This window comes from Rhineura floridana, chromosome 3, assembly GCF_030035675.1.
Source record: "Rhineura floridana isolate rRhiFlo1 chromosome 3, rRhiFlo1.hap2, whole genome shotgun sequence".
In the NCBI taxonomy this organism is placed as follows: domain Eukaryota; kingdom Metazoa; phylum Chordata; class Lepidosauria; order Squamata; family Rhineuridae; genus Rhineura; species Rhineura floridana.
Window position 1 is genome coordinate 214,102,524 of NC_084482.1, and position 15,173 is coordinate 214,117,696.

At 46.3% G+C, this 15,173-nt stretch overlaps 1 protein-coding gene across 1 annotated transcript in view; it reads right to left on the reverse strand.

Moving 5' to 3' along the window:
• LOC133378954 (uncharacterized) overlaps positions 1-15,173 on the reverse strand; it is a 56,408-nt gene that overhangs the window by 11,396 nt on the left and 29,839 nt on the right. Inside the window, exons 10-14 of the mRNA XM_061613565.1 lie at positions 11,139-11,414; positions 7,695-7,970; positions 5,140-5,424; positions 2,647-2,718; positions 437-508 (exon numbers count right to left, since the gene is read on the reverse strand). Coding sequence (XP_061469549.1) covers positions 437-508; positions 2,647-2,718; positions 5,140-5,424; positions 7,695-7,970; positions 11,139-11,414 — 981 coding nt within the window. The remainder of the gene's footprint in view (positions 1-436; positions 509-2,646; positions 2,719-5,139; positions 5,425-7,694; positions 7,971-11,138; positions 11,415-15,173) is intronic.

Here is a 15,173-nt window from a genome sequence, read left to right on the forward strand (position 1 = left end):
AGAGTTTCATCAGTCATCCATTGAGGTCTTTCTCTCTTTTTAACTAGAGGTATTTGTCTTTTTGCATTGTTCCCTGATAATGTCTCTGACTTCAACCCATAGTTCTTCTGGTTCTGTCAACTAAGTTTAAAGCCTCAAACCTGTTCCTTATTTGAACTTTATATTCTTCTGGGATGTTATTTAAATTGTATTTTGGCATTATGAGTGCTTTGTTGTTCTTCTTTACTCTGATTTTCGATATTACCAGTTCATTATCTGTACCACAATCTGCTCCTGGTCTTGTTTTCGCAGAAAGTATGGAACTTCTTCATCTTCTGCTTCCAATTATATAATCAATTTGATTCCTGTATTGACCATTTGGTGACGTCCACACGTACAGTCGTCTTTATGATTATAAACTATAAGTATATGGCATTAAAGGAGTATTTCAACCTACCATGCATTGTCAGCAATTGGGGATTTCCTCCCAATGCAAATTCCAGCTTCAGAGGACAGTTTGTCCTCAGGACTATAGTAGAAACAAAAGGTTAGATTATCCCTCCACACCTGTTCTGATCCCATTCACTATTAGCCACCTCCCTGCGCTGCTGCTTCCCCCTGCCCAAAGGCTACTTGCATTTTTCAAAAACCTGTAGAATTAATGCAAAGGCATGTTTTCTCCTCTGCTCGGTAGCTTCGCCCTGATAGGAGTTAATTGAAACACACACACATCCCATAGTGGGTAGGGCAATATCTGTGGGGATATACTGGACTCAGAGGAAGAAAGGAGGTTGACTTGATAGACAGAGGGGGGAGCTCTTCTGGGGGGGGGAGAGACTTGGGAACAAGGGCGGGAGGAGCTGAGCTTTCACACAGCCGAGAACAGATGAGAGAGAGAGAAGCAGAGAGAGAGAGGGGCTGGAAGCTGAAGGCCTCCTCCTTGGCCTTGGCCTTGGCCTTGGTGGCAAAACAAGAGCAGGAGGCCCTGCAAGAGACTGGCTGGTCATTCTGCTGAGCTCACAGTGGTGGTTGCCTTTTCTGGCCAAAGGGGTCTTAGATTCATTGGGACCTGTTAGTTAGGGCAATGCAAATTCCAGCTGCAGGGCGTCTGATCCAGCTCAGGCCTGAAGCACAGGGTGAGGGATAAAAACACCCCCACCCCCCATGCTGGGGCCCCAATCCAGATCAGGACCCCTGTACTGGCTATTTTGGTTTTTTTAAAACACACACGCACACCAGCAGCAGCAGCAGCATCAACTCTGCCCTTATGTGTATAAATGTCAGGTGTAGATTGGCCCTGACTGCTCAAACGTTTAATTAACCATTTAATGGAAAGCCATTGAAGAGCAGATTTAGCTAAGGGGGCGTGGCAGAAATGGGCACTACATTAGCCTCCAGAGAAACATGTGTGGAACCTGTTCATGCTGTAATGCCCTTGTGAGGGAAGCCAGTTGTGCCAGTGGCATTCAGTAACCTGCCACCTCTCTCAACAAATAATGCCCATGGGTGGTCAAAGGTGGCATATAAGCCCCATGCCAGTACCTGTAGTCTTTGCAGCCAGATGGCTTTGACTGACAGGTTGCAAGGCACAGCCAAAGGGCTAAGTGGCATCTAGAGAACCCACCAAAAGCATATCCCAAAGTAGGGCTCAGACTGCTACATAGCTTATAGTGGTGGGAGCTCCATGGGGGACTGAAGGCATCCCCTGGCAGGGTACAGCACGGGCAGTGCCAGTGACTAGAGGGAGAAAGAGGGTGTTTTAGTAGAGGCCTTTTCAGTCCTGGACAAATCCTCGACACACAAAGCACCCGAGGCCAAGCCAAGGAATAAAAGGCTGCAGCAGGCAAGAGTTGTTCATGGCAGTTGTTCAGGTTGGCAGCAGCAGATACAGAAAGGAAAAAGTGATGGAGAGAAAATAGATTCTCCAGGCTCGAACGCAGAGAAGAGTTTGAGGTCACCAAAGCAACCCTCACGCCCGGCTTTGTCCTGGCCCAGAAATGAAGCCAAGGGCCCTCCATGCTTGCCTCTCCCCCGCGGAGCAAAAGAATCCACAAACCCCACTAACAATAACAACAGTAACTGATCAAATATATGCATATCTTAATTAATAGCTCATGAACTGATGTCCTTTTATGCCACTGTTCCCTATGGAAATAGGAAATTTTTGGTTCCCTTGTATGAATGGATTATATTGTTATAAGTTCTGTACATGTGTTCTTAATTGTGGTTAACCGCCCAGAGAGCTTCAGCTATTGGGCGGTATATAAATGCAACCAACCAACCAAGTTACAAGATCTGAGCAGGGTGGTTCATGACAGATACTCTTGGAGGTCGCTGATTCATAGGGTTGCCATAAGTCGTAATCGACTTGAAGGCACATAACAACAGATCACCATCACCACAAACCTACAGGAGCCATTTTACTTCATTCCAAATACATGTGCTTAGTATCTGGGTGAAATTTGGGCTGAAGACAAGATGGCCTATGTTAGGAATGGGGAACTTAAGGCCCTCCAGATGATGTTGAACGTCCGCTCCCATCAGCCCCAGCCAGTGTGGCTAATTGTTAGGGATGGCGGGAGTTACAGTCCTATCAGCATATTCTCAGTCAGAGTCGACAACAGAGGGCCACACACAGCCCAGCAAACACTTTCATAGTTTACTTACTGATGAAGATGATGATCCAGACAAGCACAGACAGGACAACAGCAGCCATAATCCCCCAGCGATGGGCTCTCCCTAATTTTGTGGATTTGAAGTAAAATTAAGGTAAGTATGTTCCATTATAGTTAAACACAAAGCTGCCTTTTAAAAGGACTTCTTTTCGGGCGGGGGGGGGGGTTCCGCTTCTTTCCCCATTTCTGGGAAGCCAGCCAACGTGTTCCCTGTCATTATAAGCAGAGAGAAGGAACCAGGAAACCAGCCAAGGACTCTGGCAACTGGTCTTCATGTCTTCTGCTGGAGCCTCCGTATTCACATACAGCTTTCAGGTTCAGAATACATAGTCAATGTACACTGTGAGAGTCACAGATGGGAACAGGTGATGAGAAAGGGCTATATAAGACATTCAAGCCCAGGACATTTTTACCAGTGTTGTAAGCCTGGTCAGAAAAACACTGTCCTGCATATTGATGATCCACAGACTACAAGGGTGAGCTGCGTCCATTCCATGTTGTACTGAAGAAGACGGTAATGTGTAAAGTTTAACATGTTTGGTGTACATCCCCTGCAGAGCTTGGAAGATTGCTTTTAAAAAGTAATAAATTATAGTTACAGTTACATGGCCCAAAAAAGTAGTAATTACCGTTACAATTACAATTGCTCTGAAAGTAACTGATTACTTTTACTTTTTCTCCAAAGCAATCACTGCAATTACATTTCAGTTACTTAAAAAAAACACCTACAAGGTGCTGGCCTTGGCTTCTGCACATCTAAGTAGCCTAAAACAACATTAAAAATAAACAAACACATACAAAGGTAGTAGAATAATTATTTTTATTCATAAGATAGCAATGGCGGTCTCTCTACTGGTAAGGGTGGTGGAGAGGGAGGCTGAGGCCACTACTCAGATCTTTGCACATCAAACCAAGTGCAACCCCCTCCACTCAGCCAGCCAGCATAATCTCTCTCACTTAACCACCTCCCGGACCCTGCCCTGCCACCAACAAAGGGACACTCACTCAAGCAAACATTTTCCCCAGAGATGCAAAAAAGTTAAAATACTGCAAATGCAGCACAGTAGCCAGAGACGGGGTGGAGGCCACTTTGTGTGCCAAGTGCAAACACAGTATTCTCTCTCTCTCTCTCTCTCTCTCTCTCTCTCTCTCTCTCTCACACACACACACACACACACACACACACTTGTCGTCTTTCACCTCCACAGTTCTCCATTCTGCTGCTGCCTCCTTCTCCTCCTTTATCCATGTTCTTGACCATGATTTTCATCCACAAATCAGAGGAGCAGAAGACTTCCCCTGCTCCCCCCCAAAGTAATGCCCCAAAGTAATTCTGGAAACGTTACAATTACTCCACAAAAGTAATAAGATTACTCCTAGTTCTATTACAATCAAAATGTAAAGGAATTACCCACTTGTTACTCAAAAAAGTAATGAATTACAAGTAATTCGTTACTTGTAACTAGTTACTTCCAAGCTCTGATCCCCTGTACCTACTGTGTAGGATATGATAGTCTGATTCCTTGGCTGCAGCCACGGACAGCATTATATGTACTGAAGAACTTTACATGTTGAAGAAAAAAATAGAATATTATAAGATCTTCTGCTGTTGAGCTCCTAATTACTTTTCCTCAGACATCCCTAGGCCTGAGTATATTCTTTGGTGGGATCTCCGACCATTAGTCCGCCTATCCCAGACTAACTGCTGGTAGAGACTCTGGAAGCTCAGGTGACCATGTTTGCCATTTAAGTAATCTGGATAACTTATGGACAAAGAGGAGTATGCAGAACCTTCAATCTTGGGCAGGCCATTTCACCCCCAAAGGCTCTTACAATGCACCCCATGCTGTTCAGAATGGCAGCAGCTCCACAAAGCCTCACACAGGCATTCTGAGAGCCTTTAAGAAGACATGCTGGGCGCAGAATCTGGGACCTCACATGCACTAAACAGATGCTCTACCAGTGCGCTATGGCAGTGTGCTTCAAAGTGGCCCCACTATGAAAGGATCCCCTCTTCTCTGAGGCAACCCAGAGCCTAGCATCAGAGGCCTTCAGAAAAGCATGGAAAAACATTTTATTTAAGAGGCATGTAGCGACCTCATACAATAACAGTCCTATTTAAATCACATAACCATATCCATAAAAAACAGCAATTTCCTCCACCTTCCTTCCACAAGAGATGGCCTCTCCTTCCAGCAGTTGCCTTTCAAACTCCCCTCCTGGAAACAACCACCTCTCTAGCTCCCTGAACCTCAGCCATATGGGTGCAACCTTAGTCATATGGGTGCAACCTTAGTCATATGGGTGCAACCTTAGTCATATGGGTGCATATCCTACTTTGTACCCCAAAGCACAGTGAAGGTAATTTGGAGTGTTCCAGCCTGCAATGGAGCTATGGGGGGCTCTTTCTGGGGTCCCTCCTCCTTCCACCCTCGGTGGAAATGCTCTGCCTGGAATCCATTGATCTGACAAAGGAGATTCTCACCAGCTGCTTTCCAGGCCAAGACAAGAGGCTCCCGCAGGCCATCATGCTCCACATGGCACCGGTAGTGGTCCCTGTCCTGTGGGTCGATGTCAATGCTGAGCCAGGCATGGTAGGTCCCATCGGAATTGGGAGCAACATCCCTGCGGAAGGTGGTATGCACCATGTCCTTCTCGTCCTTCCTCCAGAAGGTGTCAATCTCTTTGGGGTAGAAGCCATAGGCCTGGCAGATGAGGGATTCCTGGTCATCCTGACCTGCCTGGTGCGTCACCTTCCCCGTGGGGGGATCTGCCAACATAAAAGAACTTCTCCAGTAGCTGGCAGGATGAATGGTGCATGTTAATAGCATGTAAATACCTCAGGTGGTCATCCAGTCCCACCCCATACCCTGAGACTAGATATCTGACACCTTCTGACTCCCCAAAAGATGAAAACCTCCAAAGAGGAGAATTCCCAGCCTCCCTTGCATTTTGTTGCACATGCTCAAATGTGGCCTTTTGAGGTGAAATCTCAACAAATATGCTCAGGCGTGAATATTATCAGGTCACATAGATAAACAGGATCTAGATAATGAAGTGGCTCAGATCTCTCTAAACATGGCTTATGCTGGCTATGTGCTACGGCTGTTCTCATAGGCACACCATTTTGATACCAAAATGTTTTAAGACAATAATGCTGGGAAAAACAGAAGGGAGCAGAAAAAGAGGAAGACCAAACAAGAGATGTATCGATTCCATAAAGGAAGCCACAGACCTGAACTTACAAGATCTGAACAGATGCTATTGGAGGTCGCTGATTCATAGTGTCACTATAAATCATAATCAACTTGAAGGCACATAACAACAACATGTTTGTCCATTGCTTTTAAAAACTTCACACTGACCACTCTCATGAGCCCCCTGTTTGCCACCCTGGGCTCCTACTGGGTGGGAGGGAGGGGGGGAAGAGAGAGGGAATATTATTCTGCAATACCCAAAGCTTTTTGTGACAACCCCCAGATCTCTCAAATTGGCCATTTAATTTTTTCATCAGCCATGCCCACTTTTACACTTTGGTCACGCTCACTTCAACATTATTTCTTTATTTAAGACATTTAGATACTGTACGTCTTAATCATTTACATTTCTAAGCAGTGTTCACAAAAACAAAACAAACAGAAAATACAGCAATAAAACCATAGCATTCTATCACAAAACCAAGCCTACCCAGAAACACCTGCTGGAACAAGAAATTCTTAAGTCATGTACCTGAAGTTCAGCAAGGAGGGTGCCTGTCTAGTCTCAGCTGGGAGGAAGTTCCACAGGATTGGGCCTATGATACTGAAAGCAGAGCTTCTCGTTATTAAGAGCCGTGCTTCTGAGCCATGGGGGACGACCACCAGAGACTCCCCCAAAGATCTCAGTGATCAAGCTGGGATGTAAGGGATCCGATGGTCTTTAATATATCCTGAGCCCAAATTGTGCAGGGCTTTGTAAATTAAAACAAGAACCTTCAACCTGGCCCCATAACATGTGGACAGCCAGTGCGAGCTTTTAAGGACCAGAGTTATGTGCTTTTGGTAGTTTGTCCCCTCCAACAATCTAGCTGCAGCATTTTGCACCAGCTACCCAGGCGTAAGGGTCGCTCCACATACAGCACATTACAATAATTAGGTCTTGATTTACCAATGAATGAATCACGGCAGCCAGATTATCCCTGTCCAAGAACGGCTGTAGTTGGCATAGGTAAAAGGCATTCCAAGCTGCTGAGGCTACCTGAGCCTCAAGTGACAAAGATGGATCCAGGAGCACCCCCAAACTACCCACCTGTTCCTTAAGAGGGAAAGTAACCCCATCCAGAACACGCAAATGGCCAATCCCCGGACACTGGAACCACCCACCCACAGCACGTCCATCTTCCCAGAGTTCAAGTTCTGTTTATCAACCCTCATCCATTCCACAACTGCATCCAGACGATGCTCAGCCCCTCCCTGACACAGATGTCATGGAGAAACAGAGCTGGGTATCATCACGGTACTGACGACACTTTGCCCCAAAGCTCCTAATGATCATTCCCAACAGCTCCATATAGATGTTAAATAGCACCGGCGACAGGATCGTGTCCTTGGCAGACTGTGGGGCCATGACGCAGTCCCCCCGTGCTAGTTTCTGGACATGGCCCTAAGGTAGGAACGAACCAGGGTAAGACTGTGCCCCCAATACCCATCCCACAGAGCCAGTCCAGGCGGATACTGTGGTCAAGCATCTAAGGCATCACGGAGCTGAGAGACTTTATCCTCAAAGTGCCATGCAAACTGCACACAAGCACGCCTCTTCTTGGGTCAGCCACCCCACTTATTAAAAAAATTAATGTGTGATTTTTTAAAAGCAACATCAACCACCACCACCACACACTGTGACCTGAAGTGACCCAGTCCCGATCCTGGTCTCCCTTCCTGCCACTTGCACAAAGGAGGGCTTTGTCTCTTTCATCCAAAAATAAAGACTGGAGGAGGGGAGGGGGAGTGTGGAGGGATATTGCCAGCCTTCCCGCAATAATAAGCCCTCCCCACCCCTCACCTGTCCTCAGCAGAGCCTCCTTGCCGTACTCCAGGTATTTCTGCAGCCACTCAATGCAGTCCTTCTCCAGGTAGGCCTTCCTGTTTGGGGAAAGCGCCAAGATAGGGTCCCTCATGCTCTCGTTCCGTTGAGCCTCCGTCTTGGCGGGCACCCAGGTTTGGGTCTCCTTGTTGAAATGGACATGGTCCTTCCCATCGTAGCCGTATTGCCAGTACCCTCCTTTGCGCCCGTTGGGGCTCAGCTCACAGCCGTACATGAGCTGCAGGGTGTGAAAGCCTGAAAAAGAGAGACATCCAAGAGGTCAGTGGACTGGGAAAGAGATAGTGGCTGCCAAAAACCTTGAAAGTCAATACTGAAAAAATAAAGCGCTATTTTAGCTTCTTAAACACTGATCCCCATAACATGTTGAGACCATTAACACTGATTAACAAATAAATATTGATCCCCATAACATGTCCTCCTCTGTCTTTCTCCATTCTAACCCTCCTTTCAACAAATCCCAATGGACTCTCCCGACTGCCGGGGGTGGAGAATTGCTCCTGTCAGTCATGAGCAGCCCCTCCCCAAATGACTCAGTTAAGGGCACTGCCCCACATCTCTTCCAGGGCTGGATCTCGCAGGCCCCCCAGCTTTGTGGCTCTCCACTTCCCATCCAGAAAGAAAAAGTGTGTGTGTGTGGGGGGGGACATAGGGAGCCATTTCCAGATATATGGGTTGTCTCCAGTTGTGCTTCCCTCTCAGGTCCAGGAAGTAAAAGGCAAACTCAGGGGGTCTCTCATCCCCAACCTGCATCCAAAAGGCAGAGGAGTTCTGATGCTGCACCTCCAAAGGAAGAGTTTCTGCCCTTCTCCACTCCCCCACCCACCCCTGTCAAATATCTGCTCCCTGGAAGGAGGATCACAGAAGAGAGTTTGGAGAAAGAAGTTTCCACATCACTCAGGAGGAAAGCTCAGCCCCAAGTGGGATTTGCCCCATTCCAAAATGGCCCCTGTGCTCTGATCAGAATTCAGACCACCCTCACTAAGATGGCGCCCTGTCATTCCCAGCACTGCCCTCACTCACCCCAGGGTACCACCACCAAATCTTCTAAAAACAGGCTCTCCTCCATCCTCCTGCCCTCATCTTATTTCACTTGTGCTACCTTCTGAATAAATCATTTTGCAGCTCCAGAATTCTTAATTTTGGCACTGTATTATGATTCTATCATCATCAAATTTATATCCTGCCCTTCCTCCCTGTAGGAGCCCAGGGCAGCAAACAAAAAACACTATAAAACATCATAAAAACAGACATTAAAATATATTAAAACAAAACATCTTTTTTTAAAAAAAATCTTAAAAAGCAATTCCAACAGAGGCGCAGACTGGGAAAAGGTCTTTACTTAAAAGCCTTCTTGAAAGAGGAAGGGCTTCAGTAGGGACCAAAAAGATAACAGAGATGGCGCCTGTCTAATATTTAAGAGGAGGGAATGCCAAAAGTAGGTGTCACCACACTAAAGGTCTGCTTCCTGTGTTGTGTGGAATGGACCTCCTGATAAGATGGTATCCGCAGGAGGCCCTCACCTGCAGAGCACAGTGATCGACTGCGGATATAAAGGGTAAGACGGTCTTTCAAGTATACTGGTCCCAAGCTGGATAGGACTTTGTACACCAAAACTAGAACCTTGGATTTAGCCTGGGAGCTAATGGGCAGCCAATACTCAATTAAAGATGCAATCTTGCATATATACCTGAGAGTAAGCCCAAATGAACTCAGCTGAACTAACCTCAGAGTAAGGATGCAGAAGGTCAGGCAGCTAGTTTTGTTAAAAAATGAACAAACAAACCTCCTCCTGCTCTGTTTATTGTCTGCAGCACCAACAGTCAGGCAAAACAGAGAAGAGGAAGGGAGGCCTCTTTTCCTTCATATATTTGGATTTTGGAATCTCTCTCCAACCCCTTATCACAGATTTAGGGAAAACAATCCAGTCCCTTCAGCCATCTGAGATGAATTTGAACAGCCCTTTTTTGAGCTCTATTTTCAGTAGACTCTTTCTTACATTTCTTGGCACTCTGTGGCAGTGAGTTCCACTGGTTAGCTACCTACTACATGAAGAATATTTCATTTTAAATTAAGCTTGTCATTGGGTAGCTTCAGTTTTGCGACTTCCCTTTTACTTTTTCTAATCTAAACTAGATGTAACACCATTCAAGAAATTACCAATTCTGTGATGCACATTGGGGCAATAAATATACATATACCTTAATTTCATATCTACACTCATAGGGTCTGAACTGGTGGTGACTGACCAGGCACGAGACCTTGGGGTCGTAGTGGATAACTTGATGTTTACCCAGTTTGTGGTAGCCATGACAAAAAGGCAAATTTCATGTTAGGGATCACTAGAAACTGAAAATAAATCTGCCATGTCACAATGCCATTATACAAATCTACGGTGCAACCACGCTTGGAATACTGTGTACAGTTCTGGCCCTCTCACCTCAAAAAAGGATACTGTAGAATTGGAAATGGTTCAGAAAAAGGCAACCAGAATGATCGAGGGGATGTATTGACTCCTCTATGAGGATAGATTGCAGCATTTGGGGCTTTTTAGTTTAGAGAAAAAGGCGAGTCAGAGGCGACATGATAGAAGTCTATAAAATTGTGCACGGCCTGGAGAAAGTGGAGAGAGAAGTTTTTCTCCCTCTCTCATAACGTTAGAAATTGTGGACATACAATGAAGCTAAATGTCAGAAGATTCAGGACAGACAAAAGAAAGTACTTCTTCACACAGCACATAGTTAAACTATGGAATTTGCTTTTCGTTTTATGTTAAGGGCTGGAAATGGAAGGAGGGCTAATGGCTTTGCAATTGCCAACAGAGCCCCCGAGTCAGCATGCTGCTCAAATGATGAGGCTGGTGGTGGCAGAAGAGGGAGACGGCTTTGTGACTGTCACAAGAACCAGCCAGTCAGCACTCTGCACAGTCACCCTCTCCTGAGAACAGGAAGAACCGGTTGCTCCCAGGTTTAATTCAGGGTTAGGGTTACTGGAAAACTGGAGTTGCACTGATGAAGTGTGGAACTGGAGGGCAAGGCTAATTCTTCCAGGGTGGGTGCTGTTGTGGGGTGTGTCCCCTTCATCTGTTCACTACAGGGTGAGGGGAAATGTCTTGGCCCTCCCCCACTTCCTCCACCTCCTAAGTGGTATTCAGGCTGACTGGAACAGGGAGAGGTGCTTATCTCTTGTTAGGAATCCCCGTTTCCTCCCTCCCACGTCACCTCTCTGCATCTCCTCTCCCAGTGAGGGACAAATATTTGGGAGTGGGCGAAGACAGAGAGAATCCGTTCCCCTCCTGCCCTCCTTGGGACTATGCAGCTTGCCCACGGCTGCACAGCCCTATTCATAGGGTAGCCATAAGTCAGGATTGACTTGAAGTCAGTCCATTTCCTGCCCTCCACTCACCTTTGCTTTGTTTGTAGCAATTCCGTAGAGCTGGCAGGTATTTCCGAAACTCCATGTCAGCCTTCATGAATGTCTGGGTGCCCTTCCTCCAGTGCTGAGGGTCCTCCTCCTCCACTTTCTCCACCCAGGAGACTCGAGGCCGATACGCTTCAGTGTTGCTGTCGTACTGAACAAAGAGCTGGTCATCCACGTACCCCACAGCAGTGAACTGGGGCAGCTCCTGGCTGGACTCTGACACCCCCGTGCAGAAATAATGCAGGGAGTGAGAGAAAGACCCTAACAAGGGCACCGGGGTGGGGAAGGAGAGAGTTATTTAAGAGATTTCTTACCCACCCTCTATCACAAGCTCCCAAGGCAGGCTACCATCATATAATGTTAAAATTCAACAAAGCAATTTAAAACAAACCAAAGAATGCACATTGGACAATAGTGGTGGCTCCACAGAAGTCACACATATCTTTGCAGTCCTTTTAATATTTTTAATGCTTTTATTTATTTTATTTATTTATTTTATTACATTTCTAGACCGCCCTATAGCAATAAGCTCCCAGGGCGGCGAACAGCATAATAAAACAGATTAAAATACAAGCGGATGTAAATACAATACAGTACACAATAAAACATAATTAAAATTCCAAATTTAAATTCAATTTTAAAATTTTTAAAAAATTTAAAATGCCTGGGCAAAGAGGTAGGTCTTTATATTGCTGTACACTGCTCTGACATTGTAAGAGAGGGCTGTAGATAAATATTTTGTAAATAAATTTATCAATGAAACTTAACTGTCAAAGCTCTGGTGAGCCCCCCCCCCCAAGAACATCCCCTCCAAACCACAGTTCTTCAAAGATCCGACCATGCAACAACAGACCCCGTGGAGGAGGCCCAAGATGGGAATTAGTGGGGGGGGGGAACAAAGGAGGAGAGTTCATAAGTTTGGAAGAGATACCCTGGGTACAAGAGGAGTGGTCTTAGGAAGGCAAAGAGATGGGGAAGGCAAGCTGGCACATGGAGCCAAGGGGTGAACTGGCAGAGGGAGGGTAAGAAAAAGCCTTTGAGGCAATAAAGGGAAGCAGGGAATGGAATTTGTAAAAGCTATGATGTGAGTCAAGGAACACCTGTCTCCAAATCCAGGGCCAGTGTCCTTGTTGATATAACAAGGGCCAACAACCAGGGAAAAACCAACCCTGCAAGGTAGTATTGCTGCCCCCACTCCTTAAGTCTACTTGAACTTGGGCCAGAAGTCTCCCAAGCCTTACACTGGACACCCTTTGAGATTCTCTGGCAAGAGCTAAAAAACCAGACTCTGTCTCTGGAGCCTCAGCAGCAGTCTGACCAAAGCAGTCAGGTCTGGATTTAGGACCACACTGTCATCCAGGAAAACACACCCGATCATAAGAGGTAGATTTATTAATCATTATTTAAAAATATAGCAGCATAAAATAACCCACATACCAGTGAAAATAAAAAGAGGTTAAGAAATACCAAAGCGCATTTAAGGAGATTACAAGACTGGTACAGTAAAACAACAAAGCCAGCCTGCGTACTCTAAAATAAACCACTTTACAGCATTTGATCCCGCTACACCAGCAAGTAGCAATAGGATCTTCATAGAGGTCAGCAATAGGATCTTCATAAGGGTCAGCATTGAAGACTGGAATCAAGATGTGGGGTAGGCAACAAAGAACCCACATCACCTTCATAGAAAAGGCCTAGGAACGGCCAGGCAGATTCCTTGACCAATCAGAGGGGCGCTTGGCTGGAACACTGCAGACTTGAGGTGTATGCGAGTCTCGCCACAGAAGTATGTGATTCCAATTAGCGGGGTGCCATAACGGTCTTGAAGTGCACCCCATACCAGAGATCACACCGGTGGAACGGATCAGCTCACAGCCAATTAGTAGGACCATATTCACACCAGACATTTATTCCGCTATCATTCCTCCTCAAACAGTCATGTCTTTCCCCCAAAGTGGCAAGTGTAGTTTGCTAAGGGTGCTGAAAGTTGTTGAAAACGGAAATGGACTGCCTTCAAGTTGATTCCGCCTTCTGGTGACCCTACAAATAGGGTTTTCATGGTAAGCGGTATTCAGAGGGGGTTTACCGTTGCCTTCCTCTGAAGCTGAGAGGCAACGACTGGCCCAAGGTCACCCAGTGAGCTTCATGGCTATGTGGGGATTCAAACCCTGGTCTCCCAGGTCTTAGTCCAGCATCTTAACCACTACGCCACACTGGCTCTCCTGAGAGTTGTTAAGAGACCTCTGGTCCCCTCACAAAGTGACAATTCCCAGAATTCACTGGGATGAAGAACTGATTGTTAAATCACTGTGGGAACTGGAGTGGAATAAATGTCTGGTCTGAACATGGCCTAGGAAAACTGGAAAAATATTTTTTCCCCACACAGGCCAGCCACTTACCCAGAAGTCCGAGCACAGAGCCATTTTCTGAACTAAGAAATCCTTTCTTGACAGGGTGGATATAGAGAAATCTAAATTACTAACAAATGCAAATCATTATCACCCTCTAGCTCAGTATTGCTCACACTGACTGGCAGCAGCTGTCCAAGGTTTCAGGAAGGGGACATTGCCAGGCCCTACCTGGAGATGACAGGGCCATTAAAACATGAAATATTTAACTAAGGAATGAAAACATCCAAAAGAAGTCGTGTATATGTACCAAGTTCTTATATTTCAAGTTTCCTGATCCACCGTAACTCTATTGGGTTTCATAACAGCTATCCTCTCTCTTTCAAATACAGTAGGGCCCCCCTTCACAGCGCTTCGCTAATACAGCAGTCTCAATTAGATGCAATTATAGACTAAAGCCCCACTCATACGGCGCTTGTTCGGCTTTTACGGCGTTTTTTGGGCATCGGGTGCCATTCTATTCAATGAGTTCCGCTTTACAGCGGTTTTCACTTTACAGCAGGGGTCCGGAATGTAACCCGCCGTGTGAGTGGGGCCCTACTGTATATACTTTAATATCTCCCTTAACTGTCATTCCCTAACAGACATTCTCTACCTGTCAATCACTCTGACTCCGCCCACCATTCCATTCCCCTACTGTCAATCATTCTTCCTCAAGCTCTTCCTGCACATGGAGGTGAGTCAAGTGTATGCTTCAGGTTTACACCGCTGTGGGGGGAGTGACTGCACAATGAGCTAGACCTTAGCCCGGGGTGGGGGGGAAGACTCCTGTATGCTGAATGCATTTAGACAGCTTCAGCTTGGAGGCTAGTCAGGCTCTGGACATCTACAATATATCAAGATTCAGCTCAAAACTACCCCCCTCCAAAAAAAAGGTTGAACAATTTGCATGGGAAAAGGCTTAAACCCAGAACAGAGCCTATTTGAATTGCAGAATACCACAACAGGACTTTCCTCCCGACACTTCTTATATTTTCTGCCTAGGCCCGGGACAGCTTGAACAGAGATTCTCAGAGCCCCACAGTAATACCTGACAAAAGACCTGGTGAGAGATTTGGGGGAAGAGAAGGGGCTTAGCACAGGTGTCAGGCATTCCACACCTGTGAGGACGAATGCACGCTAGACGACTTCTGTTTCAAGCCCAAAGAGGCCAGCCAGCAACTAGAACGAAGTTATCACTACAGAGAAACTACAGGGAAACCAACATTTAAAAAGGGTTGAGTGGGAAGAATCTTAAAGCTGCGAAAGACTCTGCTTGAATTGCACATGCCTCAAATTTTCTGATATCTTCCAGCTTAGCTTCCATTCCATCTAAATTAAATGAGACCCTGAAAAGCCGCTTCCAAAGCCTGGCCCTCACAGGGGCTTCCTCCAGTTCAAAACACAAGAGTTCTGTGCAAAACTGCCTCTCATTGCATCCAGGTTCAAAACACAGGACGCCAAGAGCCAAAAAACAAGTGCCACCCACCCAAGATGAAAAGTCTGACTGAACCAGTTGTCCCCACCAGCCATTGCCCCTTCAAAGCCTCCCTAGCCCCTTGGGGGTGCGTGCGGGGGTGCTGCCAGGGGGCAGACACAGTGAGGGGCTGCCCTGGCAGCTGATTTTGCAAAT